Source organism: Theobroma cacao, chromosome 7 (genome assembly GCF_000208745.1).
Source record: "Theobroma cacao cultivar B97-61/B2 chromosome 7, Criollo_cocoa_genome_V2, whole genome shotgun sequence".
In the NCBI taxonomy this organism is placed as follows: Eukaryota; Viridiplantae; Streptophyta; class Magnoliopsida; order Malvales; family Malvaceae; genus Theobroma; species Theobroma cacao.
In genome coordinates this window covers 6,979,513-7,007,436 of record NC_030856.1, presented here as the reverse complement: position 1 = coordinate 7,007,436, position 27,924 = coordinate 6,979,513, and the positions used below count along the sequence as shown (strand labels likewise).

Here is a 27,924-nt window from a genome sequence, read left to right as displayed (position 1 = left end):
ATAATGCTACTCTAACTTTTAGTAAGTGCTTTTAACTTGAAAATGCAATGGAAGGATGGGAAAAACATGCTTATACATTTTTTCAGTAATTTCCTGATTCCTCTCCTTCTATCATCTTGAAGTTTTTCCTTTAACATTGTCAAGTGTCATATCATCACACACGGCGTGCTTTTGACATGAATTTTTACTTTTGACCTATCTCTCTTCTCTTTGAAAAAAAATACAAAGAAAAAGTTATCTTTAATTTCTAATGATGGTCCCAAAATGTGAAAATCTTTATCATTTTTTAAAGTTACTTTTACGAAGACTTGAGTTAGTTATAATCTACAATAAAGAATTCTTTTATTTAATAATTTTTTATTTTTATTACCACATCAACTGGGTTAAACAGTGATGAGTTGCAATTCTATGAATTAGTTTTGTGTCTCTACTCAGATTTGGATCCAATAAGCCTAAAAATAAAAGTAGACATCAAATGAGAAATCAAGAAAAATATGCAAATCCTACTAACGTTTCAGATGGGATTGGATACAGTGGCCTTAATGCTTTTCAGTCTAACACGGCACATACACTTTTCCTTTTTTTTTCCATTAATTTAAGAGATTTTGCAAAGACTTGTTGGTTGACTTGAAAAGGTAATGTCTCCACTTCTCAGGTACTTCATTTATAATGTCCCTCGACCTCAACCCCAACTCATTTTCAGTTTCACCTCCCTAGCTTGCCCTTTTTCGACTACCCTTGTTTCATAACTTCCTTTTTCTCGAGAAAATATGGGAAAGGTAGTTAGCATGTTGTATCGAATCCTTTGCCTGCTTTTAGCATTCTTGCATTTCCAGGTCCATTGTTCATTGAGTTCCCCTTCCTCTTTTCTTCATTCAGCTCATTTATGCCTCCCAGAACAGAGAGCTGCCTTGCTCGAATTCAAAAACGCCATTTCTCTAGATGATTATTGTGGGCCAGTTTATTCTAATTACCCAAGGACAAGTTCTTGGAATGAAAGCACGGATTGCTGTTCATGGGATGGAGTCAGTTGCCACACGGTGACGGGTCATGTCATTGGCATTGACCTCAGTAACAGCTGCCTTTACGGTACTCTCCCTGCAAACAGCAGCCTCTTCCACCTTCAAAGACTTCAATGGCTCGATCTTAGTTCCAACAATCTTCATGGCTCTTTTCTTGAAAACAGCAGCCTCTTCCACCGTCAAGGACTCCAACAACTCAACCTTGCTTTCAACGATTTCAATGGCTCTATCTCATCAGAGTTATTTAATCAATTAGTGAGTTTGACCCATCTTAATCTCTCCTATAATTCATTCTCTGACTTAATCCCATATGAAATCAGTCTCCTGTCAAAATTGGTTTCACTCGATCTTTCCAATAATGGTTTGAGATTTGATAGTCAAGGTTTTGACATGCTTGCACGCAACTTGACTGAATTAAGAAGCCTTATCCTTGACTCTGTAGGTATGTCTGATGTTGCACTTCCTTCCTTTTTGAACTTGACTTCATCTCTGGAACGTTTGAGTCTCAGTGATTGTGAACTGCATGGGGAATTTCCAAGTGAAACTTTTCGGCTTCCACACCTCCAGCACATAGATTTAAGTAGGAATTATGAAAATCTCACAGGTGGTTTCCCTAAGTCAAACTTGAGTAGTGGCCTTAAGTTGTTGGACCTTTCCTTTTGCAGTTTTAGAGGGTCAATTCCTGCATCAATTGGAAATCTCTCTCAAATCATCCTCCTAGATTTTTCTGAAAATGATTTTGGAGGACAGATTCCAGATGCTTTTGGAAACCTTAATAAATTGGCTTTTTTGTCACTTTCTTCCTGCAATTTTTGTGGTCAGCTTCCAACAACTATGTTCAACCTCACACAACTTACCCAACTAGATTTGTCATATAATCGATTAGAAGGTCCCCTACCAAATCATGTTAGTGAGCTTCGATTGCTAGAAGAAATTCACTTATCCGGTAACCTTATAAGTGGTGGACTACCATCTTGGCTGTTTACTTTGCCATCTTTGAGACGGTTAGATCTCAGCGATAACAAAGTCATTGGTCCGATTGACCAAATTCAGAAGCCTAATTCTCTTGAAAATATTGATTTGAGTTCTAATGACATTCATGGATCAATACCGAATTCTTTTTTTGATCTTGTGAGCCTTAAAACGCTTGATCTTTCCTCAAACAACTTGAGTGGTGTCATCAAGTCAAATATGCTTGCAAAACTCAAAAATCTTACCCATCTTGTTCTTTCAAATAATAGTTTACTATCATTAAGCCCAAGCGAAAATGATGTTAACTATTCCTTCCCTCAGCTTTTTAATGTGTCATTCTCTTCTTGTAGCATAACACAATTCCCAAGTTTCTTTCGAACATCAAATTTGGAGATTTTAGATCTTTCCAATAATAAGATTTATGGTGGAATTTCCAAATGGGAAGCAGAAGGGTGGGAAAGCTTGCAGGAGTTGTACCTTTCTTACAATTTTCTGACCACTTTGGAGCAATTCCCAGGAAAGAATCTACATATTCTTGACCTTCGATCTAACTTGCTTCAAGGGCCAATTCTTTCAAATCCTGTAATTAGCAATCAAAGTTCGCTTGTGTTTCTTGACTTGTCTAGAAATTACTTGACTGGAACCATTCCAAATTATCTTGGAAATTTCAGCTTTCGTCTCGAGTTCACGAATTTGGAGATGAATAATTTTTATGGCAAAGTCCCTGATTCTTTTACAAATGGTCAGTTGAGATATCTTTTCCTTAATCACAACCAATTGGAAGGATTACTGCCACGATCTTTGGCTAATTGTAGTTCCCTGAGAATTTTGAATTTAAGGAACAACAAGTTCGCTGATACCTTTCCCCATTGGTTAGCTTCACTTCCTGACCTACAAGTTCTTATTTTGCGAAAGAATAGATTGTATGGTCCCATGCCCCATTCCATAGCTTCATCTAACTTCTCGGCATTGCAAATAATTGATCTCTCTCATAATGTGCTCACCGGTCCCTTGCCAACAAAATTCTTCCAAAATTTGAGAGCAATGAAAGATCTAGAGAAATATGGTGATCAACGCCCACTGCTGGATAGTCGATGTTCAGTTTATAATCGCGACTGCACATCTTCTATGGTTGATTCTAAGAAAGCTTCTGTGAATGTAACAACAAAAAAAATGGAGATGGAGTTGGCAGAAACCTTAACCATTTTTACATCCATAGACTTTTCGAGCAATCTATTTTGTGGACAAATTCCTAAGGAAGTCGGAGAACTTATTTCGCTCCAAACGCTCAACTTGTCTAACAACAACTTGACTGGTCCTATCCCACCATCTTTCGGAAATATGATGGCACTTGAATCGTTAGATCTCTCGTCAAACAAGCTTGGTGGCAGAATTCCTTCCCAATTGACGAATCTGACATTCCTTGAAGTGTTAAATCTTTCACAAAATGATCTTGTGGGACCAATTCCCCATGGGAATCAATTTGGTACTTTTGAGAACGATTCTTATAGCAATAACTTGGGATTGTGTGGCTTCCCACTGTCAAAGCAATGCGGCAATAATGAGGAACCAAAACCACGGGTACCAACGCGTAAGGAAGATGAAGGTTCTGAAATAGCCTTTATTTGGAAAGTTGTAATGATGGGCTATGGATGTGGAGTGGTGTTAGGATTGAGCATAGGATACATTGTATTCACAACAGGAAGACCATGGTGGTTTGTCAGAATGGTTGAGAGAGATTGGCAAAACACTGTTACAAAGTGGATTCGCAGAAGCAGCAGAAGAAGAAGAAACTAGCACTACAACCAGATCGTGCAGAGGTGATTGTTCCTTTTCTTTTTTCTACTTGTCAGGGTGGCTTTCGAACTGAATCTAATGCAACAGCAGCTTCTGGGTGTTCTTAGTGAGCAGCAGCATTTTATCATTTTTAAATTTGTGAGCAGCAGCTTTTATTTGAAGTTTGTATCCAAAAATGTTGTAATTTAAAACACTTTAATTAAAAATGCTTTACTCTTAATTTTAATCAGACTATTGCCCGTGTGTTGCACACGGACCACTCTCTATCTGGTTTTTTCTTTCTCTTTTTATCTCTTCTTTTTTTTTCTATGCCCTCCACGTGGTTAAACCTTTTAAGTATGTTATAGATTTTTTATTTAATTTTCTTAATTATCTTCACAACTCTACACGTGGACTCCACAACAAGTCTCGTGTTTTACTTTCCCATACAAAATTCTTTCCTTTCCAAATTGCAATATGTAATCTCAATTGCCAATGTCGAAGCGGAGCCACCATCACTTGACGGATCTCGGTGCATCGCCGGCGAAGACTTGTCCGAGTTCGGCGCTGCCAAGGAAGGATGGCTAGCCCCTGACGCCAGCACCACTCTTCTATGTGCTCTCGACGCCCATTCTCTCGCCATCGCTAACCGATCTCTTATTCTCATCATCGGATGGTCCGACCCGGATGAGTTTCGTGCCAAGATCCGACCCGATCTGTCACCTATAGAGGCCGAGCACATCACGGCCGTAGAGTGGCTGGTTTTCTATGAGATTAAAGCGATTGCAGTTGGGACCTTTCGAGGGTTTATCATGGTTTACACTTTGCGAGCTGATTTGATTCATAGACAAGTAATTATTCTTTTTTCGTTTCTGTCTTTTTTGAGCTTCGTTTGGTTGTTATTGCTATTTGCTTGAAAGGTTGCTTTATAGCAAAATTATGTAATTGATTAAATGAATATAATGTTAATTACTTCATATAAAAGTAATTATTTACATTTTTATTTTTAATTCTTCAAAAATGATTGCTTTTTTGCGTTTTGCTTCCAGAAGCATGCAGTAGAAGCACAATGAAAATAATTTACATTCAATTTATTGAATGCTGGATTTATTTATGTGTTTAGTTTTTTAATTTTATCTTCAATTTAACATTTTAACTTGATACAGTTGTAGAAAAAGTGAAATGAACATAAATGGTGTGTTTTGTAGATTTTCGTGTACACTTATAGGTTATATGTGTTCTTTAACTGATGAGTGGGATGAAGTCTTGTGAAAACATCAATTAGATCTAAAGCTATCAGGTTGAGATCAGTTAGAGATATATCAATGTTGGAATGGTGAACTCATTTGTTTAATATTTGATTTTAGATGGTATATCCAGGACGCATCGTAAAGTTAAGAGTCCGTGGAACTAAGAAAGATCTAACACAAGATATATCTTCAGAGGAGGTCTGTGTTGTCATACCTGGTGTAATTGCTCGTTTTGATGGATCTGATATTCAGGTGAATCCCTGCTTAAATGTGTAATAATTATTCAGGAACATGGCAAGAACCTTACCTGTTTATCTGATGCAGCTGCAAAGCATTAGATTTATTAACTTAGATGACTCCCCTCTGGTAATGTAGAGTATGCTTCAAAGGTGGTTTCAAGAAACACATTCTCTTTTTTGGGATCAGAAACCAAAGAAAGATTCAGAGGATATAGGAAACTCTTATGGGAGATTACCTTACCAGTTATGGAATGTTAATAAGTATGGGACATGTGTTGATGCAGCAATCACTGGCATAATGCCACTCCTTCTAATGGAACTCCAAGTGATTTCTAATGTTGCTTTATCTTCACTAGCTCATGCTAATAGTTGAATAATTTATTTTTCAATTCTTACTTAATGGCCATTTGATCTTCAAAATGTGCGTTTGAAAAAATGGTTTTACTGGTTCAATATTTTTCTCCTTATAGTACATTTTATTTATGCTTTTGTTGGTTTTGCCAATGAATTATGGAAGTTTTCTGAAGTTATTCTGGTATTTGAATTCTGCTGCTTTTATTGTTGCGCAGTCAAGTCAACGTTACTATTGTGCAGTCACCATTGGAGATGATGCTGTGATCTCAGCTTTCAGGTTAGTTTCTTCGCATTTTGAAATATCATATGATTTATCTTTCATTAAAAGAAGGGATTCTTTCATTTGTAGTTTCATTTTTTCTTTTCTTTTGGTGCTTTATTGATAAACTTTTGTTTGATTATGTTGAAGACTTTCAGAAGATAGGACCTGTTCCTTGATAGGAGTTATTTTGTCAAAAGTTGTGCCTGCAACATTTTCCACAATTGCTTCTTTTTCTAAAATGATATGGCGGAGTGAACAAATGCCAAAGAGGAAGTCAGAAGAGAAGCCTCAATCATTTGCTCGAGGTGAAGTTTGTTAAACTTGTATATTATTCCTCATTTGGTTCTGCTATTATCTTCTCCATGGTACTCAAATTATGTAGTGTGAATCTCTAAAAATATGTGGTTGTTTCAAAATTCATGTATACTTATAATTATTCTAAAAGAAATATTTTCTTAGATTCAAATTTTTAGGTGATTGAAGCTGATTTACATTGGTCAGGAGTGTTTGCTGTTGCTGAGATCATTTAACTGATCTTTAGTTCTCATTTTTCCTTTGGTACTATCACAAGATTTGTGGCAACAATCTCATTGTTAAGCATGTAACCTCTGCTTGCATGTTTCTGTGATTATTGTATTTAGTAAGCCTTTTTATAATTTTTTATTGTCTTCCTTGCCAAATGCTTATTTTTGCTGTTCAACTATGGGCTTAGACCAAAAGAGTTCATCTTAGCGTGTTCTGATGTGCAATTAAATATTTGAGTGGATAGAGAGAGTATTAATTATTTAAGAAAGAACTTTTCTGTTTCTGTCATATTCTGACACAAAGAATGTTACAAGTTCATTGTGTCTTTTGATGTGTTCTGAATGTTAACACGCTTAGTTAGCATACAAACCTTAGCCACTTTCTTAGTTCTCTTTATTAAGGCTTTTCCAAAACCTGTTGAATATGTTATTGATGTCATGATCTTTTGCCAGCTTCTCCTTTGACATGTTTGAAGGATCACCCAAGAAAAGGGGAAAAGCTCACCTTATCACCCAGTGGCACTTTGGCTGCTATTACAGATTCACTTGGTCGTATATTGCTCTTAGATACTCAGACACTTGTAGTAGTGCGACTATGGAAGGTTTCTTCTGCATCTATGGTTTTCAATTTCTTGAAAAGCGATAGCTCCTTTTTCGTTTTCGGTAAGCAGTTTTCCTAATACACTCTTCAGGGATATTGTGATGCAAGCTGCTTCTTCATGGAAATGTTAGTCAATAAGGAGGCTATAGGGTCAGGTTGCTCTTACTATGAACCAGGAAAGAGTGACTACTGCCTCTGTTTAGCCATTCATGCACGTCGAAAAGGAATTGTTGAGGTGTGTTCATGTTTCTTTAAAGTGTTTCTTATTATTTCTTGATTGTTGTGCTTGTTGTTAGGACTTTGAAAATCTATTTTTATATTATGGCCATGATGGTAAGAGCAGGAATAGTCAGTAGCATTTATCATCACAATGATAACAATGCATTAACTTTTAGCAGTGGTCCATATCATCTAGCCATCGATGCTTATGGGGTGCATAGGCTACATACCAGTGGACCCTTATACTATAGCCAGTTGGGATTGAATAGTACGGAATTATAGTGAAATAATTGTGGAAATGAATTGATGTATTACTCTAATTGTGTGGAAATAATTATGCAAACAGATTGACAGATTACTCGAAACTATGTTCACTCCATAACGAAAACATCTTCATTGATCCTTTCATGAGTGGTTTCAATGTAACTAATTTTTCTCTATCAGAGATACATTTGACAGATTTCTGGCTTTGCTGTTCTAGATTGAGTTGTGTCATTGGAGAGTGGAAGCTATACTACTTTCCTAGATGGTATTCTTTATGCATCTCTTAGAACTTCATTTAGTAGAGCAAACGTTTAGCGTTATATTCCAGCCAATGTTTGCTTGACCACATCATGCACAGGTCTGGCAGATGTGAACCAGACCACGTCTCCTAAGCATCCAGTGTGCTAAAGGTTGCAGATTATTACAGCCAACTTCCCGATTTGGATCATCATTGGACTCTCCTTATGTTCCTCTGGAAGTTGTTTTGTTAAACGGAGACTCTGGTCAACTGTCAGTGTTGAATCGCTTTCTTAATTGAATATAATTTTGCATAGAAAGTTCATTCTTTGTTCCATATTTCATTTCTTCGCCTCCATCTCTGTTTGTTTCCTCTGTGACTGCAAATTAAGGTGCCATGAAATGTAAGTTTGTAGAAAGAATGATGGTACTAATCATGCCTCCTTTATGTAAGTAAATTGGAAAAAAATGGCTTAATTTGATAAAGAAACTTGACTTGTTTTTTTTGTCGATGAATGATAATTTTTAGGTCTAACCTTGCTCTAATGGATGAATTTATGTGTGTAAGATGTATGCATATAGACATGTATGTATGTCTCAGTGCATGTATATATGCATGCATACAAGGCAATGATTTAATTTTGAGCCAATAACATCGCTAAAGTCGTGTAATTTGTTGTTGGCTGGTAGGTATGCAAAATTATATACAAGAATGAATGTTAGAAAAACTTAATCTTGTTTGTTTATTATATTTTAAATTTATTTTTTAAATATTTTTATTATTAATATTACTGAGATTTATCTAATCTTGAAGAATTTAATCACATCGAATAACTTGGATTAAAATTATTTTTTATTATAAATATAATAATTTTTATCCCATTTGTTAAAGTAAGATTTTCATTGAAAAATATTTTGATTAATCTTAACAGTTTTGAATACTTTAATGGTTAATATTAAAAATATCAATTATATGTAAATAAAACGTTAATTATCTTTTATTATAGATAATTAAATTTATATTTTAGAAATATTTTTATTTTACATATAATTATTATTTAAAAATAAATTTGAAAATAAGTATTTACGGACAGTACATGTGACAGTAAATATTACTAATTATAAAAGAACCACTATTCAAAATAAATAATGATGAAAGAACTAAAAAAAATTTAATTAATTATTTGGTCCATTAATGTTCATAGATCTCAACTCATACATATGCAAGATTCATAATTGGTCAAAGTATTAAAATAGTTTCTGTACCCATGCATTTTTATTAATTTAGTTACTATATTAAAAATCGAAGCAATTTAATTCATTGATTTTAAGAATTTGAGCGATTGAGTTCGTTCCTAACGATGTTCAATTTTACTGCTATGGTGATAATGTCAACATTGACCTGTCATGCCATGTGACGTCGACATAATGACATGATTTTTTTTAGTTTTTTATATTATTTTGTTTTAACATAATGTTAGTTATTCATCTAAATATGACTTTAGATATGAATTTTTTTGCAAATATTGAAAATTTTTTTTATAGAAAAGGAATTCAAATTTAATTTTTGCAAAGAAGATAAATTAATATATTTATTATTCAATCAATTAAAAAAGTAAGAAAATATTTATATATATTTATTAACACTATAATCTTTTACATTTAAATATTTGACTTATTAATAAGGTATCATCTATACAAAAATTTGTATTTTTCAAATATTTTTTTTAATTTAGTCTCTAAACACCTTAATTTTGTTCAATTTAATCTCTTTATTATATATTTTTTGTTTATTTTAATCGAAATGACGCTGCACAGATTTTTTTCGAAATTTTTTTTCTTAATCTGCCATACCAAGTCATCATGTCGGTATTACGTCAGTGTTGATGTCATCATTGTAACGGTAAAATTAGACACCATTAAAAAAGGAATTAAATTGCTTCAATTCCTAAAATCAAAAGACTAAATTACTTCGATTTTAAGTAAAATAGACTAAATTGACAAAAATACATAGGTACAGAGACTATTTGGATACTTTAACTATTCATAATTCATAATCGAATATTATTCATGTAAAAGATGATGATAAATCTATTGAAAAATAATAGACCTTTCATATATCTCAAGTTTTAATTGTTAAAATATCCCATCGACCTTTCAATTATGACGGTTAAAAACTTGTTTAACTTCTTTGCCAATAACAATACTTAAAAAAGATTTGGCTTAATATTGCTTAAAAGATATTGTGCTAAACAAAAGACTTGAAAAGTTAAAAGAGCAGAATCACGATGACTAAAAATGATTTGTATCGTGTTTTCTTCAAAAGTTTCTCTCTTTCACATGAAGCAATAAGGTACTTACTATTGTAGTTGGAACGAGACACGAATCAAGGTGGTGTTACCTATGATATGATGCAGGAGCAATTGCAAAGTATTGCAAAATCAACTTCTGACTAATTTTTACATCAGCTGGTATCCTACGGTAACAGTGTGCTTCAACAGTAATTTCAAGCAACAGATTCCGTTTTGGAATATCCAGAAGAATAAAGAAAATAGAATAGCAGTTATGGAACGTTAAGAAGCTGTGTAATTACTAGTTCATATCTTGTGCTTTTTTGAAAAGAACAGTTCAAGTTTCACACCCACCTCCCACAAAAATGGTTTTCTAAAATGTGAACTAGACAGTACGGTTGATGTTTTTCTATCTAGCAAAACACTACTTTGTCTATTTTACATTTTTTATTTAAAAAAAGAAAATTTTAATTTAATTATGGCAATCAATGAATTAAATGTATGAATGCGTAAAAAGTAACTTCAAACTTAATCAAAAGGCATTTAACAACCTTGTTATGAATGATAAAATTATTTACTGTTGTTTTTTTTAAGCAGAACTTAAGTGTTTAATTAGTACTTGTTGTTAAGACTGATGCTGATGTTACATTTTGACAAAGAATTGAAATATAATGAATGAGAAAATCTATCTGAACACTTTGATAAAATCCATTCTCAGGAAAAACCAAATTTCTTGAAGCATTCTTCATTCAATCCCTGAGTTTGTACCTTTTCTCCTGAACGCCTGGTACTCCCATTTGTATTTCTATGCTAGTTATGCTGCTATAATATCAATTGTAAGGATTTTCATGAGGAGATCACATAGGTCTTGATGATGCACAAGTCATAATATCAATGAATCAGTAATTGCTGGGAAATTTTGCCGAAGACTAACCGTGCTTAAAGCATGAAAATGTAAACAATGGCTATCTTTTGGATTTTATACAATCGCCTATTGAGTTCTTAAATTTAACAAGAAAAAAGTTAGAATATTTTCATATGTTTTTATTTATTTATTAATTAATTTAATATATTTAAATGGGATACATGATAATTTTCTAATTCTGTTTTTAGATTTTAAAAATTTCATTGAAGATGTGTATCAAAATAAATTTTAAATCTACCCTCTCTTCTTTATTTTATTACCCTTAAGCCTTTATTAAGGATAACAAATATATTGAGCCTATAATGCTTATTTTTATTTTTATTTTTTTGCTTTTCAAATTTCATTCTTTCAATATGCTTTTTTTTTGGCAGTTAATAATTTTTTAGGAATATATGATCAAGAAAAAATCATATTTTCTTATTAAAAAAAACTCATATTTTCTAGTATTTTTCATTAGATTGTATTACAAGATTATTAAAATTCAGTGTTTATATGCCAATTAAGACAAAAATCTCATCTTCCACATATGAAATTTATAGAATTTTAAAGGACTTAGGAAAGACTTAAAGTAGATTGGAAAATGACATAAATAAAGGCCTGCAATAATCCACATTTCAATAATGCACATCTCTATTTGTTTCCTTGTGACCGTAAATTAAAGTGCCATTAAATGTAAGTTGTAGGAATAAATGGCTTAATTTGATAAAGAAACATGACTTGCTTTTTTGTCAATGAATGACAATATTTAGTTCTAACCTTATTCTAATGGATGTATTTATGTGTGTAAGATGTATGTATATGGACATGTTTGTATATCTATGTGTGCATGTATATATACACACATACAAGGCAATGTTTTTATTTTGAGCAAATAACATTGCTTAAGTTTAGTAATTTGTAGTTGGCCGGTAGGTATATATAATTATATATAAGTAAGACTGTTAGAAAAACTTCTTTATCCATGAAAATAATTAGGGTAAAATACCCTCACCCTCTAAGTTTTGATCGAAGTTACACGAAGGTCCATTAGTTTTCAAAACGGACACTCCGTTCCAAAAAAATATTTTTCCCTGGATACATAAGTCTAGCCATTAGTATTTTTATCAATTTGATGACGTGACAATATTAAAAAGATAATTTTATATTTTATTAATTTTAAAAATTACTATTATATAATTTTATTACGTTTTTCTAATTTTTTTATTAATTAAAAAAAGGCTCCCATCCTGGGAGCACCAAAACTCCCCTCCCTTGGCCGATGCTCCCCTTTCTTGGGGCTATTTTTTTTTTATAAAAAACATAATAATAATTTTTAAATTAATAAAAAAAAGGAAGGGCAATTAAGTTTTTTCATAATCTCTATTAACGGTGTTCGCACTTTTAGGGTGAAATGTCCATTTCAAAAATTAATGGACCTGTTTGTAATTTTGATTAAAACTTAAAAGGTGAGAGTATTTTACTTAAATAATTATATTTGTTTATTATATTTTAAATATTTCTATTATTAATATTACTAAAATTTATCTAATCTGTAAGAATTTTGCAATCACTCAAGTCCAAGCACTAGTTCAACAAATTTTCAGGTTTAAACCAAGTAGTCGTCACTGGCATATATATCTTCAAAAGTTTTTCCATCTTTGATAATTCTTTGCATACATAACACCATAAAAATATAGACATTTTATCAATTATGTGATGCATTCAAAACATTTCTTTTCAATATTAAAAATATTCTAATAAATAATATTTAACCTTATTTATTTATTCATTTCTTATCATATTGTTATATTGGTTAGTTTGTTAAGTGAATAAATCATAAATTGGAAATTAAAAAAAAAAAAAGAGAAATTTTCATGGGAGACAAATTTATGTCTTATTTTATATAATTTTTTTTTCTTCAATTGATCTGAATTAGTTGGTATTATATTAAATATTATAGTATTTTAATAGCAATAATTATAGGTGATATGATGCCTATGAAATAGTTGAATAAAAATAGTCAATTATTTTTTGTTGGGAAAAATAATACTACTCTAACTTTTAATGTGAAAATGCGACGGAAGGATGAGAAAAATATGCTCACAAAATTTTCCATCTATTTCAAAATCCTACCCTTTATATGATATTGAAGCTTTTCTTTTAATTCTGTCACGCACACAGCTTGCATGTGACATGAATTTCTTACTTTTGAGCTTTTTTCTTGGTAAACAAGAAGGAAAAAAACTTTCTTACTGCACTTCGATTTCGATCATGAAATTCGGGTCTGATAAGCATTTCCCAATAAGAAAATGGGATAGGATTCTTGCTTTTCATTCTAACACGGGACCAACACTTTTTCTTTTATTCCATTAATGTAGTTTTGATTCCACGCATTAACACTTGTGCTGTTCAAATTTCTCAACACAATCAATAAATTTGAGAAGACTTGACTTTAGATGCATTAATGGAAAACAACTCAAAAGATTTGTTGATTTGACTTGAAAAAGAGATGTCCACTACTTGTGTTTTTATGTCCCTCGGCCTCAGCCGCAGCTCATGTTCAACTTCACCTCCCTAACATTGCCCCTTTCCGACAACCCTTGTTTCATACTTTCCTTTTTCTCGAGAAAATATGGGAAGGGTATTTAGGTTGTTGTTCCAAATCCTTTGCCCGCTTTTAGCGCTCTTGTATTTCCAGCTCCATTGTTCATTGAGTTTCCCTTCCTCTTCTCTTCATTCAGCTCATTTCTGCCTCCAAGAACAGAGAGCTGCCTTGCTTGAATTCAAAAACACCACTTCTCTGGATGATTATTGTGATGATTACCCAAGGACAAATTCTTGGAATGAAAGCACGGATTGTTGTTCATGGGATGGAGTCAGTTGCAACATGGGGACGGGTCATGTCATTGGCATCGACCTTAGTAACAGTTGCCTTAACGGCACTCTCCCTGTGAACAGCAGCCTCTTCCACCTTCAAAGACTTCAATGGCTCGATCTTAGTTCCAACAACCTTCATGGCTCTCTTCTTGAAAACAGCAGCCTCTTCCACCTTCAAGAACTCTAACGACTCAACCTTGCTCACAACAATTTCAATGGCTCTATCTCTTCGGAGTTATTTCATCAATCTGTGAGTTTGACCCATCTTAATCTCTCTTCTAATTCATTATGTGACTTAATCCCATATGAAATCAGTCTCCTGTCAAAATTGGTTTCACTCGATCTTTCAAGGAATGGTTATCTCAACTTGAGATTTGATAGTCAAGGTTTTGACATGCTTGCACGCAACTTAACTGAATTAAGAAACTTTATCATTGACTCTGTAGATATGTCTGATGCTGCAATTCCTTCCTTTATGAACTTGACTCCATCTCTGGAAAGCTTGAGTCTTACTGATTGTCAACTAGATGGAGAACTTTCAAGTGAAGTGTTTAGCCTTCCATACCTCCAGCACATAGATTTAGGTTGGAATCAAAATCTCACAGGTTATCTCCCTAAGACAGACTTGAGTAATGCCATTAAGTTGTTGGACCTTTCCTTTTGCCGTTTTAGAGGGTCAATTCCCGCATCATTTGGAAATCTCACTCAAATCATCTTTCTAGATTTTTCAAGAAATGATTTTGGAGGACAGATTCCTGATACTTTTGGAAACCTTAATAAATTGACTTTTTTGTCATTTTCTTTCTGCAATTTTTGTGGTCAACTTCCAACAACTATGTTCAACCTCACAGAACTTACCCACCTGGATTTGTCACATAATCGATTAGAAGGTTCCCTACCAAATCATGTTAGTGAGCTTCAATTGCTAGAAGATATTAGCATTAACAATAACCTTATAAGTGGTGGAGTACCATCTTGGCTGTTTACTTTGCTATCTTTGAGAAGGTTAGATCTCAGCTATAACAAGCTCACTGGTCCAATTGACCAAATTCAGAAGCCTAATTCTCTTGAATATATTGATTTGAGTTCTAATGACATTCATGGATCAATACCAAATTCCTTTTTTGATCTTGTGAGCCTTGAAACGCTTGATCTTTCCTCAAACAACTTGAGTGGTGTCATCAGGTCAAATATGCTTGCAAAACTCAAAAATCGTACGGATCTTCATCTTTCAAATAATAGTTTACTATCTTTAAGCACAAGCGGCAATGATGTTAACTATTCCTTCCCTCAACTTGTTAAAGTGTCATTCTCTTCTTGTAGCATAAGACAGTTCCCAAGTTTCTTTCGAACATCAACTTTGGAGCTTTTAGATCTTTCCAATAACAAGATTCATGGTAGAATTTCCAAATGGGAAGCAGAAGGGTGGGAACGATTGAGTGTGTTGAACCTTTCTTACAACTTTCTGACCACCTTGGAGCAATTTCCAGCCGGAAAGAATATTCAAGTTCTTGACCTTCAGTCCAACATGCTTCAAGGGCCGATTCTCTCAACGTGCTTGAATCTTCAAAATCCAAATCTAACACAAGTTTTGGTTGTATTCTTAATTTCGAAGAATAAAATGACCGAAAATATCCCTCAATTGATTTGCAATTGGAGTTCGCTTATGGTTCTTGATTAATCTAGAAATAACTCGATTGGAACTATTCCAGATTGTCTTGGAAATTTCAGCTATGCTCTCACGATCATGAATTTGGAGATGAATAATTTTTATGGCAAAGTCCCTGATTCTTTTGCAAATAATTTGTTAAGAAATCTTCTCCTCAATGACAACCAATTGGAAGGATTACTACCGCGATCCTTGGCAAATTGTAGTTCTTTAGAAGTTTTGAATTTAAGGAACAAGTTAACTGATACCTTTCCCTATTGGTTAAGTTCACTGCCAAGGTTGCGAGTTCTTATTTTGCGATCCAATAGATTGCATGGTCCGATGCCCAATTCTATAGCTTCTTCTAACTTTTCTGCATTGCAAATAATTGATCTCTCACACAATGAGCTCTTTGGCCCCTTGCCAGCAAAATTCTTTCACAATTTGAGAGCAATGAAAGATGTACCTAAAGACAGATCTTCGGAGTCATTCTTGTACAAGAATCCGAATGCTCAAATTATGTATGCTTATGACTATCACCAAACTGCTGTAAATATAACAACAAAAAGAATGGAGATTGAGTTGGTGAAAACCTTAATCATTTTTACATCCCTAGACTTTTCGAACAATTTATTCAGTGGACAAATTCCTAAGGAACTCGGGAACTTATTTCGCTCCAAGCACTCAACTTGTCTAACAACAACTTGACTGGTCCTATCCCACCATCTTTCGGAAACACGATTGCACTTGAATCATTAGATCTCTCGTCAAACAAGCTTGGTGGTAGAATTCCTTCCCAATTGACGAATCTGACATTCCTTGCAGTGTCAAATCTTTCACAAAATGCTCTTGTGGGACCAATTCCCCATGGGAAGCAATTTGATACTTTTGAGAATGATTCTTATAGCAGAAACTTGAGATTGTGTGGCCTCCCACTGTCAAAGCAATGTGGCAACGATGAGGAGCCAAAACTGCCGGTACCAATGCCTAAGGAAGATGAAGGTTTTGAAATAGCCTTTATTTGGAAAGTTGTAATGATGGGCTATGGATGTGGAGTGGTGTTAGGATTGAGCATGGGATACATTGTGTTCACAACAGGAAGACCATGGTGGTTATCAGAATGGTTGAGACAGATTGGCAAAACATTGTTACTAAGTGGATTCGCAGAAACAGAGGAAGACGAAACTAGCACTACATCCACATCATGCATAGGTGAGTTTTTTTTGCCAAAGTAGAATTACAACAAAGTTCTTATTGCTTTTGTAATCTACAATTGATTTTTCCTTTCTTTTTTTCTACTTGTCAGGGTGGCCTTCGTACTGAATCTAATGCACCCTGCTTCTCTACCATCTGGCTTTTCCATGGCAGTGATTTGAACAATTCTACATGTTCTTAGTGGATAATTTGCGTTTCATGTTCAGCAGCTTTTATCTGAAGTTTTATATGGAAAAGACTAGTTTTGAAGAATTTTTTTTCTGAATTTAGGATTTGTATTGAAAATGTTGTAATATGCAAGACTAAATAAAAATGTTCCAATGCTTTTTTTACTCTTTTTTTAATTAATTTTTTGAATTTTGTTTGCTACTTTACACATGGACCCCACAATAAGTCACCAACTTTCCTTTCCGATCCGTAATCTCAGTTGCCAAGAGACAAGAGCCGAAAGCCTGGTGCCAATGTCGAAGCAGAGCCACCATCACTTTGACGGATGTTGGCTGCATCGTCTGCGAAGACTTTTCGATGAGATTAAAGTGATTGCAGTTGGGACCTCTTGAGGGTTCGTGTTGGTTTACTCTTTGCGTGGTGATTTGATTCATAGACAGGTAATTTTTCCTTTTCTTTTATGTCTTTTTTGATTCATCTTGGTTTGGTTGTTATTGCTATTTGCTTTGGAGGTTGCTTTATAGCAAAATTATGTAATTGATTAAATGAACATTGACTGGAATATAATGTTAATTACTTCATATAAAAGTGTCGTAACATGCCGGGTCTAGGAACCCGACTGCTAGACGTAGGCGAAAATAAAATAATTAGGAGTTGCCACAAATCGTCTTTTCTAGGTGCGATTGGTCACCTAGTAACTCGGTTCTAATAGACGAAATCTTAAATTAATTTTATATTCGTCGAAAGAACGAGAACTAATCTACGATTTTTAGAGATGGGTTCGAGAGTGCGGTTATACACAGAGAAGAGTTAGCACCTCCGTGGCTCCCATTCCACGAACGGTACCATTTAATCTTAAGTTATCCTATTGTAGCCCACATTGATTTTATTCCTATGTTTCCTTAATCTTTGCTTATTAGCTGATTGAGTCTTTTATTCGGTTTCGTGGGTGCGCATGATGCAATCATAAAATTATGTTATGACTTGTTCAATTTTAAATGATGGGGTCAGTAATATTTTATTGAAAAATCATTCATAGACTATCCCAACGCTTTGGTGAAATCTCGAAGTTTTTCTCACCTAGATATATCTTCGAGAAGAACTCGTCTCTACGAGTTCTCCGAGAAAATCTCATCATCGTAATTCCCACCCCATTGATAAGATAGATGTGGCATGCTTATGACAAGATAAAATGATGATATCTACATGAACGCATTTATTAGTTTAGTTGGTTCATAATTCATTCAATTATATGTTTAATAGCTTAAGATGATTTATTACCTTGTTCATATATTTACTATTGTTTATTATTATATATATATTTTTTAATGTATATTATTTTTTTACAATGATTATTTGAGTTAATGGGTATTAGAGTATAGAATTCGGATTCATTCTGATGCTTCGGTGAGAATTTGTCTCGAACTTTATGTAAATTTATTTTTTAATATATATTATTTTTTAACAACGATTATTTGAGTTAATAGGTTTTGGAGTATAGAATCCGAATTTATCCCGACGCTTCGGTGAAAATTCATCTCGAACTCCGCACCCAAGAAATCCACCCTAAAGAGGCAACTCTTTGCCTTTTTTTAAGGTGAAATTCTATTATTGGATAACTCAAAATAATCATTTCATTTTTTTTATAATTTTTATCATGTATCTAATTTTTATCTATTATATTTATCTATTTATTATATATATTCTTACCTTAACTAAATATATCCTCACAAGGTATTTTGATTTATAGATTTACTTTTTATTTATGTATACTCTATTTAGCAAAAATCATCCTATTTATAAATTATTTTCAACTTCCAATACTTCCCAACTCAATATTGGGTCAGTTAATATGTCCATGTAAACAATAAAAGAAAAGATCTTACCTTGTTTGGGCTTGGACAATAACCCAAAATAATTGATTTGTTTGGAAGCACCCAAGCCCGTGTCCTCAGCCCACCGTGCTTCCTAAAACACTCCAATCTGGAGCTCCAGCAGCAACTCTCCTTTTTTATCTAACTATTTTCCTCTTCTCTTTCACCAGCTCTCTTTCCTCACTCAAAACCTTCCTCTTTTGCCTATCTAACTGACTGGCGGTAACCCCTCTTTCCTCTCTTACCGGCGACGCACCCAAGAACCTCCTCTTTTCCTACTAGTACCGCACCCAAAGATTCCCTCTTTTCCTTTACTCCGACAGCTGCACCCTCTCCTATACTCTCCCTACCACCACAGATCGACGGACCTAGACCCCAAAACCTCCCTTTCTCTGCCTAGACCGGACCTCTTACCCCCTTTGCCGATGACCGATATACCAAACCGGAAAATCTTGGCTTCCACTCTCCTTTAGTCGGCGCTCTAAAGATCCAGACTGTCCCTAGAAAGCCCAAAAACGCCAATCCCTCACTACCCACTACCCCTCTCATTTTTTTTTCTTTTTTTGTGTTTTTTTGTATTTATTTTTTTGATTTTTGATTTTTTGTATTGTTGTGGGTTGTGGTTCCAACTGCTAGAGGTTTAGGATTTGTGGTGGTTTTTGTGTTTTTTTTTTTGTTTTGAAAAATTGGGTTTTTTGGATCGTTTTCTCTCTGATTTTTTTTTTGCTACGTTTTCTAGCCTTCAAGATTTCTCCAGCCTCAGAATTTTAGGGTTCTTATAGAACTTGGTTGTCCAAATTTTTGGACAACCAAAGGAGGTAATCATGCTCCATTCAACATGAATCTCGGATGGGTGGCCTTCAAGTCAACAGCAAATCCGCTGGAAATGATCTTCAAATCTCGACCGCCGGATGAGCATTTAATGCTCTGTATTTTGTTGAAAACGGAGACCAAGCGTGTGTCACAGCCCAAATTTTAGAGCCATGACTGGCGCATGGGCCCAATGGGCATAGCCCACTAAGCCTAAGCAAGCCTATTTATGTGACTCTATTCATCGATTTTATCACTCGTTCTTACAACCGTATTCCATAATTTTTATCAACAAGTATTTCAATACTTTTCCATCAAAACCATATGTTCACATTTATGATTCAAATAATGTCATTCGTGCCATCTCGTAGTGGCAACATTAATCAACATAAACGTCTAGTGCTTAAGATATATATATCTTAACAATTTACATCAAGGTATATATGTTCAACGAAAAGGACTCTAGACTTCCAGCGGAGTGACCATAGTGAAGGTGCAGCTACTGAGATGCCATAGTACTTACCAAGAAGACAAACATATGTGTGCAACTCAAACTAGGTTCCAACTACCTCCAAATTTGAAAACATGAATTTTAAAAATGTGAGCATAAAGCTTAGTGAGTGAACATAATAAGAGAACAAGCAATCAATAGGAAGAATTTGGAAATCATGATGCACTTGTTTTGAAAACAATGCAATTTGGTTTAATTTCTTTCTTAAATCCCCTTGTTTTGGACATTGATCAGTGGAATTTTAGTATTGCAAAGACCCATGCTCAATCATGAAGATAAGAGAGTGAAGGAAATTATATCAGAACCCGAGCAAGGTAACAACGTGACAGCACGTTTCTCACTGCAGTAAAAGGCATTCTTAGTTTGCATATGGTTCAGTTTTTAAAGCATATCTTCCACTACATAGGTCCAATTGACATGCTTGTTAGGTCATTAGAAAGCTAAGAGGTAGGGCTACGACTTTAGTGTTTACCACTTTGCCCAGTTCTGATCAAAAGGTGGTCAAAATTGCTGTCAAAATGACAGCACTGCACCACCACTGAGAATTTTTAGCGGCAACGAGAATCCATTTCACTACAGCCAAATTCCTTGTTGCAATGAACACCAATTTGACAATACTCAACAACTTTCAAAGTTCAACATGCAAGATTCACATATGCAAAACCATATACCTTTACTCATAAACTTCCTATAACACACATATTTACATATGTATATTTATATATACCCAACATCATCATGCACACCATCCCATCATTATCAGCTCATGCACACTCCCTACTCGCACATGGCTGGGTCATCACCGGGTTATGCGTACTCCCTACTCGCATATCACCGTGTCATCATCGGCTTATGCGCACTCCCTACTCGCACATAGCCGAGTCAATATCATTACACAATAATATATTCATACGTGTATATATATATCAACATAATATAGCAGTATATGAATCCATAATAGCCACATATCACAACACAAAGATAATTATCAAGGGCTTGTTCCCAAGGCACCCATTTTAAAGAAAAGTTTGATAAAATCATTTAATGTCTTGTGCAAACACATTCACATTCCCAAAAATACTTTGAAATGCAAGTTCACTCACCGGTCTTGTTGTTTCTTTTGCTTGACTCTAACCTCAACTAACACTCCAAATGGACATGTGAGGCCTTGTTGGAACCTATACACACACAATAGCATCACAAATCAACTCAATCCACATAACCATATTTCTAAAAGCTATCTCCTAAATTATGTTCTACTAGTTATTCCTAGCTAGCTTCCAACTACCAGTAAGTGACTATCTATTTTCACCATTCTAGTCACACTAAAATGAATAGACCACATCAACTACAAAACACTCACAATTCTATCCACTAGCCATTCTCAACAACTAAAAAAAAAATCAACTTAGTTTCATTACTCACCTTGGTAGCTTTGTAATTGAATTCCTTTTCAAAAGCTTTTGAATTCTTATGAAAAATCTCTCTCTTTCTCTCTCTAAAATGTCCAACTAGTGAGAGAAAGTATTAAGGAAAGGCTTTTGAGGGTTTTAAGGTAAAAGAGTAAGAGAGCACAAAGGACTTTGCGAAAAGGTGCACAAAAGCATGAAAATTAGGGTTAACGTGAGAAAATCTATGGAGATTTCAAAGCAAGCTCCCATGGAAGGTAAGAAAACATGAGAAAGGAAGAAGAAGAAGAAAAAGTTGTTGGAAATTTGAAGAACTTGCTAGAAACTTAGATATTTATGCCTTATGTTTATCCATTTTATCATGTAATTACCAAAATGCCTTTAACAAGGTCATTTTGTCTTCTTCCTATCCTTTGTGCAATATTTTTATTCTTTTGACACTGGGACAAGGTCCATAATGATCTAAACTACTCGGGTTTAAGAAAACTTAAAATTTTGAGTCGATGTGCAAAATGACCATTTTGCCCCTACCGTGGAAATTATGATTATTTTTATTTTCCTCATTTATTTACCATCATAAACATAATTTATTCATTCCTTAGGCCTATGTAGACCTTAATAGCATAAAAAAAACCCACTCATAGGAGCCTACCAACAGAAATTACGAAATTACCCCTGGTCCTCATTATCGCGTCTACTTCTAGTTAAGTTTATAGAGGTCGAGATTTCACAGGTTCACTTCTGAATTACCCTTTTAACTTAGTAATCAACCTCAATTGGCATCTGTAAACTTTATTAGCCACCATATCAAAATACAGGGTACTACAGCGTGCTTCAGCCCTTTTTTTTTTATTATATTATATTATTTTTTATTTTTTTTGGTTAATTTTCAATGGGTGTCTACAAAAAGTATAATTATGCATTTCCTTATCTAAATAAGTTACATTTTTAGTTTTAATTCTTCAAAAAATTATTGCTTTTTGCGTGTTTAGCTTCTAGAAGCAAGTAGTAGAAGCAACAATAAAAATTGTAGCTTGATGAATTTCAATTTATTGAATATTGTTGGATTTATTTATGTGTTTAGTTTTTTAATTTTATCTTCAATGAATGATACAATTGTAGAAAGTGCAAAGTGAAATGAACAAAATTGGTGTGTTTTGTATTGAATGTGCCTTTTTAACTGATGAGTCGAATGAAGTCTTCTTATGTTAACATGAGTTGGATCTAAAGTTATTAGGTTGATATCAGTTAGAATTAAATCACGGTTGAAAATGAACTCATTTGTTTAATATCTAGGATTGCATCATAAAGTTAAGAAAAATGTGACACAAGATATAGGCTCAAAGGAAAACTGTGTTGTCATACCTGATGTAATTACTCCTTTTGATGGGTCTGATATTTAGGTGAGTCTTTGATTAAATGTGTAATAGTTGTTCTGGAACATGGCAAGAACCTTGCTTGTTTATGTAATGGAGAAGTAAAGCATTAGATTTATGTATATTTTGGATATGTTACCAAGGCTGGCCTTTGGGTGAAGCCACCCAAGCAAGGGCTTTAGGCCCCCAATTTAGGGGGTCTCAATTTTTTAAAAAATTTATGATTTTATATATATATATATATTAGAAATTAATAAATTAAAAATATATAAAAATTAAAATATATAAAAGTAAAAATAATTAATAAAATGATTTGTTCTCTCATTTTTCTAATTATGTGCCTAATAAATTTTAATTTTCTATCACTTCCTTATTTCTAAAATGCTATTAATTCTCAATTATATTTTCTTATTTTCTTATTTTCAATCAACTAACGGTCATATGTATTTAATCATCTCCAACAATTAATTTTTTCTTACTTATTTCTCTTATTTTCAATCAACTCATTTAATTATTTTCAACAGTTATTTTTTTTCTATATATAAAACCAATTTTTTTTGTTTTCTATATAGAGGTAAAAAGTTGAAATCATTATATGATAATAGTTTGAAATAATATTGCCTTAATCTTGAATGTTCCTTAAAATATAATAACTATTATGATATTGATAGTTTAGATTTATTTTCAGAATTAAAAATTTTAAAAGAAATTATACAGGAAGAAAACAATCTAATTGACATACTTAATCATATAAGAAGACTCGATTCTTTTCTAAATGTATATATTGCTTTTAGAATAATGTTAACAATTTCAGTAAGTGTTGCTTCAGGAGAAAAAAGTTTTTCAAAACTAAAATTAATAAAATCTTATTTAAGATCAATAATATCTCAAGAAAGATTAAATGGATTGGTTATATTATTAATTGAAAAAAAAATATTAAAAAAATTTCATTATAAAAGTTTAATTAAAAATTTTGCATCTCAAAAAAGCTAGAAGAATAAAATTTTAATAATTTTTTTAATTTCAATTAACAAAAGCCCCATTTGAATATTTCGCTTTAAACTTTTGAGCTTATTGGGTTGCCCCTGTATGTTACCAGTTATGGAATGTTAATAAGTATGGGTACGTATACTGCATCAAGCATTGATTTTAATATGTTTATATAAATCATTCAATAATATTTCAATAACTCATGTTTTCAAAACAATTAAATTATTAAATTATTAAATTATTGGGTACTGTATTAGCATCAACCTTATTCTAACTCATTTTTGATGGGTCGGGCAGGGGTTGACATTTTCTACTCCTATACAAACACTGTTATACTTGGCTTTCCATTTTCAAGTTGATGCAGTAATCTCATACTTACACCACTAGGCTTTGTGCATTTCTCTCTTTACTGCGTTTCTTGTTTATATAATTATTATTAAATTAAATACTTAAATACATTTGAGGGCACACATTGAATCACCTATTTAAAAGTCATTCAAGGACAGTTTTTTTTTTTCTCAAAAGACTGGGCGTAGTCTTCACTCTCGAAAGCTATACAATGACCCTTTGCTCAAGTTGTTAAGGGTCAATGGAGACAAAAGTATTTATGGTATGATTTTAACATGCATGCAGACAACAGTCAAGGCGCTTCAAGCCTTTCCTTTGTAACACGGCATTTGCCCATCTTGTTTGATATTCCTTTATGAATTGCCTCTCTTCATCTTCTGTCACTATTTCCCTTTTCATTTCTTCCTCTTGATTTCAATGCTTAAAAATTACATGAGCATCAGTCATACATCAATAAGCATCATTAAATTAAATTTTTAGATAGGTTCTTCTAATCTCATATTTCAGCTTGATGCAATAAGTAATCAAAAGTTGTCGTGTGAGCATGCATGAATCCATATTTTGTGTTAGATTTTATCAAATTTATGGATGGCATAATAAAAATGGTCTCTTTAATAATTTTTTGTTATGCACGGAAAGAATAAGGATAAAAGGGTTGAAGTATAGATTTGATCCTTATTGTTGAATTAATTATTCAAAAATTACATATATATCTATATATATATATATATATATTTTTTCATACGTAAGAAAAGGGATTAACGTGAGCTAAGGGTTCATATGACAATTAATTAACTTTGTTGAGTGAAGACTACGTCCAATCTATTGAGAAACAACTGTATGAAAGGGATTGAATTTGAATGTGTCTTCAAATAGGAACCACAACGGTCTATACGATTCATGTTTTTCCTCTTTATAAACAGGGCATTAGACTTATCCATGGGTCGGGTGGCCCACTGGCTTGACCCAATTATATAGATTCCAATCTTGAATTCTTCAATGAATTTTTTATTTTTTTTATCACCTCATGTGAGTTAAATAGTACATACGAAAATGATTTTGAGCCTGCGTTTTTATGCTAGGAAAATTGAACATAAAATTTTGGATTAATTTTAGATGTAAAACTGAAAAACTTCAAAAAATAGGGGCCTTTTAGGGAGAATTTCAGTTAAATTATCTGATTTTTATTTTTTAATTTTTTAAAAAATTATATAACTAAAATATGAAGTTTACTTTAATTTTTTGTTAATAAAAAGGAACGAAAATTAAATGCTTACTTCAATTATCATCTCTTTGTCTCAAAGTCCACTTTAACAGATTGTCAAAATAAGAACATAGTGTCTAGATTGAAAAAAAATTGCATATTGAGTATTTGGCTCAATATAATTAAGTGCATATATTTCCTTACTTAAAAAATTACTTCAATCAATTGATAAAAGTAAAGTTTATATATATTCTTGCATAATGACATCCCTTGCACTCATGTTCTTGCTTGAACATTATCCAAGTAACATCAAATGAGAATTCAAGAAAAATATGCAAATCCTACTAACGTCTCTAATGGGATAGGATTCAACGACCTTCATGCTTTCCATTCTAACACTTTCATGTCCCCACTTCTCCAATACGTAGTTCACTTCTCATGTCCCTCAGCCTCAACCACAACTGATTTTTAAGTTCAACTCCCTCACTTGTCCCTCAGCCAACTTACAGGTTTGGATCATCATTGGACTCTCCTTATGTTCCTCATTTTTATGTTCTTCAGGTTGTGTAAAATAATGTTCTACATCAACATCCATCATCACAAAATAAATAATTGTGCTTGTTTTCTATTAAGAAAATGTTGTATTTATATATTTTACACTTTATAAATGAAAGTATATGTTGTATTGGACACTATTAGCATCAACCTCATTCCAACTCACTTTTGAGGGGTCGGGCAGTGGTTGACATTTTCTACTCCTATGCAAACGCTGTTATACTTGGCTTTTCGTTTTCAATTTGATGCATTAATCTCATACTTACACCAATAGGCTCTGTGCATTTCTCTCTTTACTGTGTTTACTGTTTATATATCTATCATTGAATTAAATACTTAATTACATTTTTATTTACAGTCAGCATTTAAGGGCACACATTGAACCCTTAATTATACGTCATTCAAGAAAAGTAAAGAGTTGGCGTAGTCTTCACTCTTCACTCCCAAAAGCTATACAATGACCCTTAACTAGCTCAGGTTAAGAGTCTATGCAGACAAGTCTATATGGTACGATTTTAACATGTATGCATACAACGCTTCATGCCTTTTCTTTCTAACAAGGTAATTTGCCCTTCTTGTTTAATTTCCTTTCTGAATTCCCCCTCCTCATCTTCTGTCACTATCTTCATTTCTTCCTCTTGGTTTGAATGCTCAAAAATTACTATTAGCATGAGTCACATATCAATAACAATCTATAAATCATTAGATTGGTTTTTCTTAGCATATATGTCAGTTTCATGTGGCAAGTAATTAAAGTTCATTTGGTAATCGAAAAATAATTTTTTTAGATAAATTCGATTTGACAATTCGTGTCTCTGTATCTTAATTATATTGTAGAATATTAACAATTTTATAAGTAAATACGAATACGACACGATTAACTAATCGTTATTAGTATCTAAAACACATATACGAATACGTATAATAATCGTGTACTATGACTCGACATAATTAGCAAATTTACTAAACGTGTCAAGTTTTAAGTTTTATACGTCATGACATGATTAAAAAATAATTTGTTTAGATATATTGGACTTGATAATTCATATTTCTGTATTTTAATTGTATTGTGTAAATATAGAATATTAACAATTTTTTGCGTAAATATGAATACAATATGATTAACTAATCAGTGTTAGGATTTGAAACACATATACAGATACATATAATAAACATATAACATGACTCGGTACGGTTAACACGTTTATTAAACGTGTCGAGTTTTAAGTTTTATATGACACAACATAATTAAAAACACTATAAAATAATTAATACGATTCAATTTTTAACACGTAACAAGATTAATATACGATTAAATTAAAGACCTATAATTTAAATATAAATTTATTATTTATATTTAAAATCAATAATCATAAAAAATTATAATAAGATAATAATATCATCAAATATAATGAAATTCTACATAAATACAATCCATAAAATCCATTATCCTAATAAAATAGTTTCTTACTACTAAATTAAGTAGGTTGATAAACATGTCCACTTATAAAGGTTAGACATAATAACATGATTAATACAATTAATTAAATGAGTTTAAACGTTTTAATTATATTTGACAAGATTACGACAAGAAACACGATAAAACTAAACTCAAATATGATTAACTCCATGTCTTCTTGTGTTGTGTCTAAAATTGTCAAATCAAAGATAAACTGCCAAAAATATTTTATATTGTTTAGATCATATAGTAAAAAATATTTTTCATCAGCACCATCTTCAAAAGGTTTTCCATCTTCATAATTTTTAACCACAACACCATAAAAATTAACTCTTTTTATTTATTCATTTTGTTGGTATATACCCTTGAGTCAATTGGATTGGTCAAAGAATATACATTGTCATTTAATGCATACTTAAACGCATAACTATATGTGATAGACGTTTTCCTTCATGTTAGTGCAAAAAAAATGAGTTATTAAGTACTAATTGGAAGAAGCCCATGGAACATAAAAGCCTTGCAAGAGAATTGTAAAGTTGTTACAATTATGAGATCACTGTGCATC

The 27,924-nt window shown here is 32.8% G+C and overlaps 3 protein-coding genes across 3 annotated transcripts; all 3 read left to right on the top strand.

Moving 5' to 3' along the window:
* On the top strand, nucleotides 683–15,473 carry LOC108662746 (receptor-like protein 12). Its single transcript, XM_018124284.1, has 2 exons — nucleotides 683–1,392; nucleotides 14,167–15,473. Exons 1-2 carry the CDS (start codon nucleotides 771–773, stop codon nucleotides 15,471–15,473), a joined length of 1,929 nt encoding a protein of 642 aa, XP_017979773.1. The 5' UTR covers nucleotides 683–770.
* LOC18507166 (rab3 GTPase-activating protein regulatory subunit) lies at nucleotides 4,144–8,217 on the top strand. Its single transcript, XM_018124595.1, is given in 8 exon segments — nucleotides 4,144–4,299; nucleotides 4,302–4,621; nucleotides 5,138–5,272; nucleotides 5,829–5,890; nucleotides 6,023–6,180; nucleotides 6,853–7,001; nucleotides 7,092–7,235; nucleotides 7,842–8,217. Coding segments are annotated over 8 exon segments (1,182 nt in total). The 5' UTR covers nucleotides 4,144–4,265; the 3' UTR covers nucleotides 8,022–8,217.
* On the top strand, nucleotides 15,540–16,680 carry LOC18507178 (systemin receptor SR160). The gene is made up of 2 exons (XM_018124283.1): nucleotides 15,540–15,777; nucleotides 16,095–16,680. Exons 1-2 carry the CDS (start codon nucleotides 15,540–15,542, stop codon nucleotides 16,673–16,675), a joined length of 819 nt encoding a protein of 272 aa, XP_017979772.1. The 3' UTR covers nucleotides 16,676–16,680.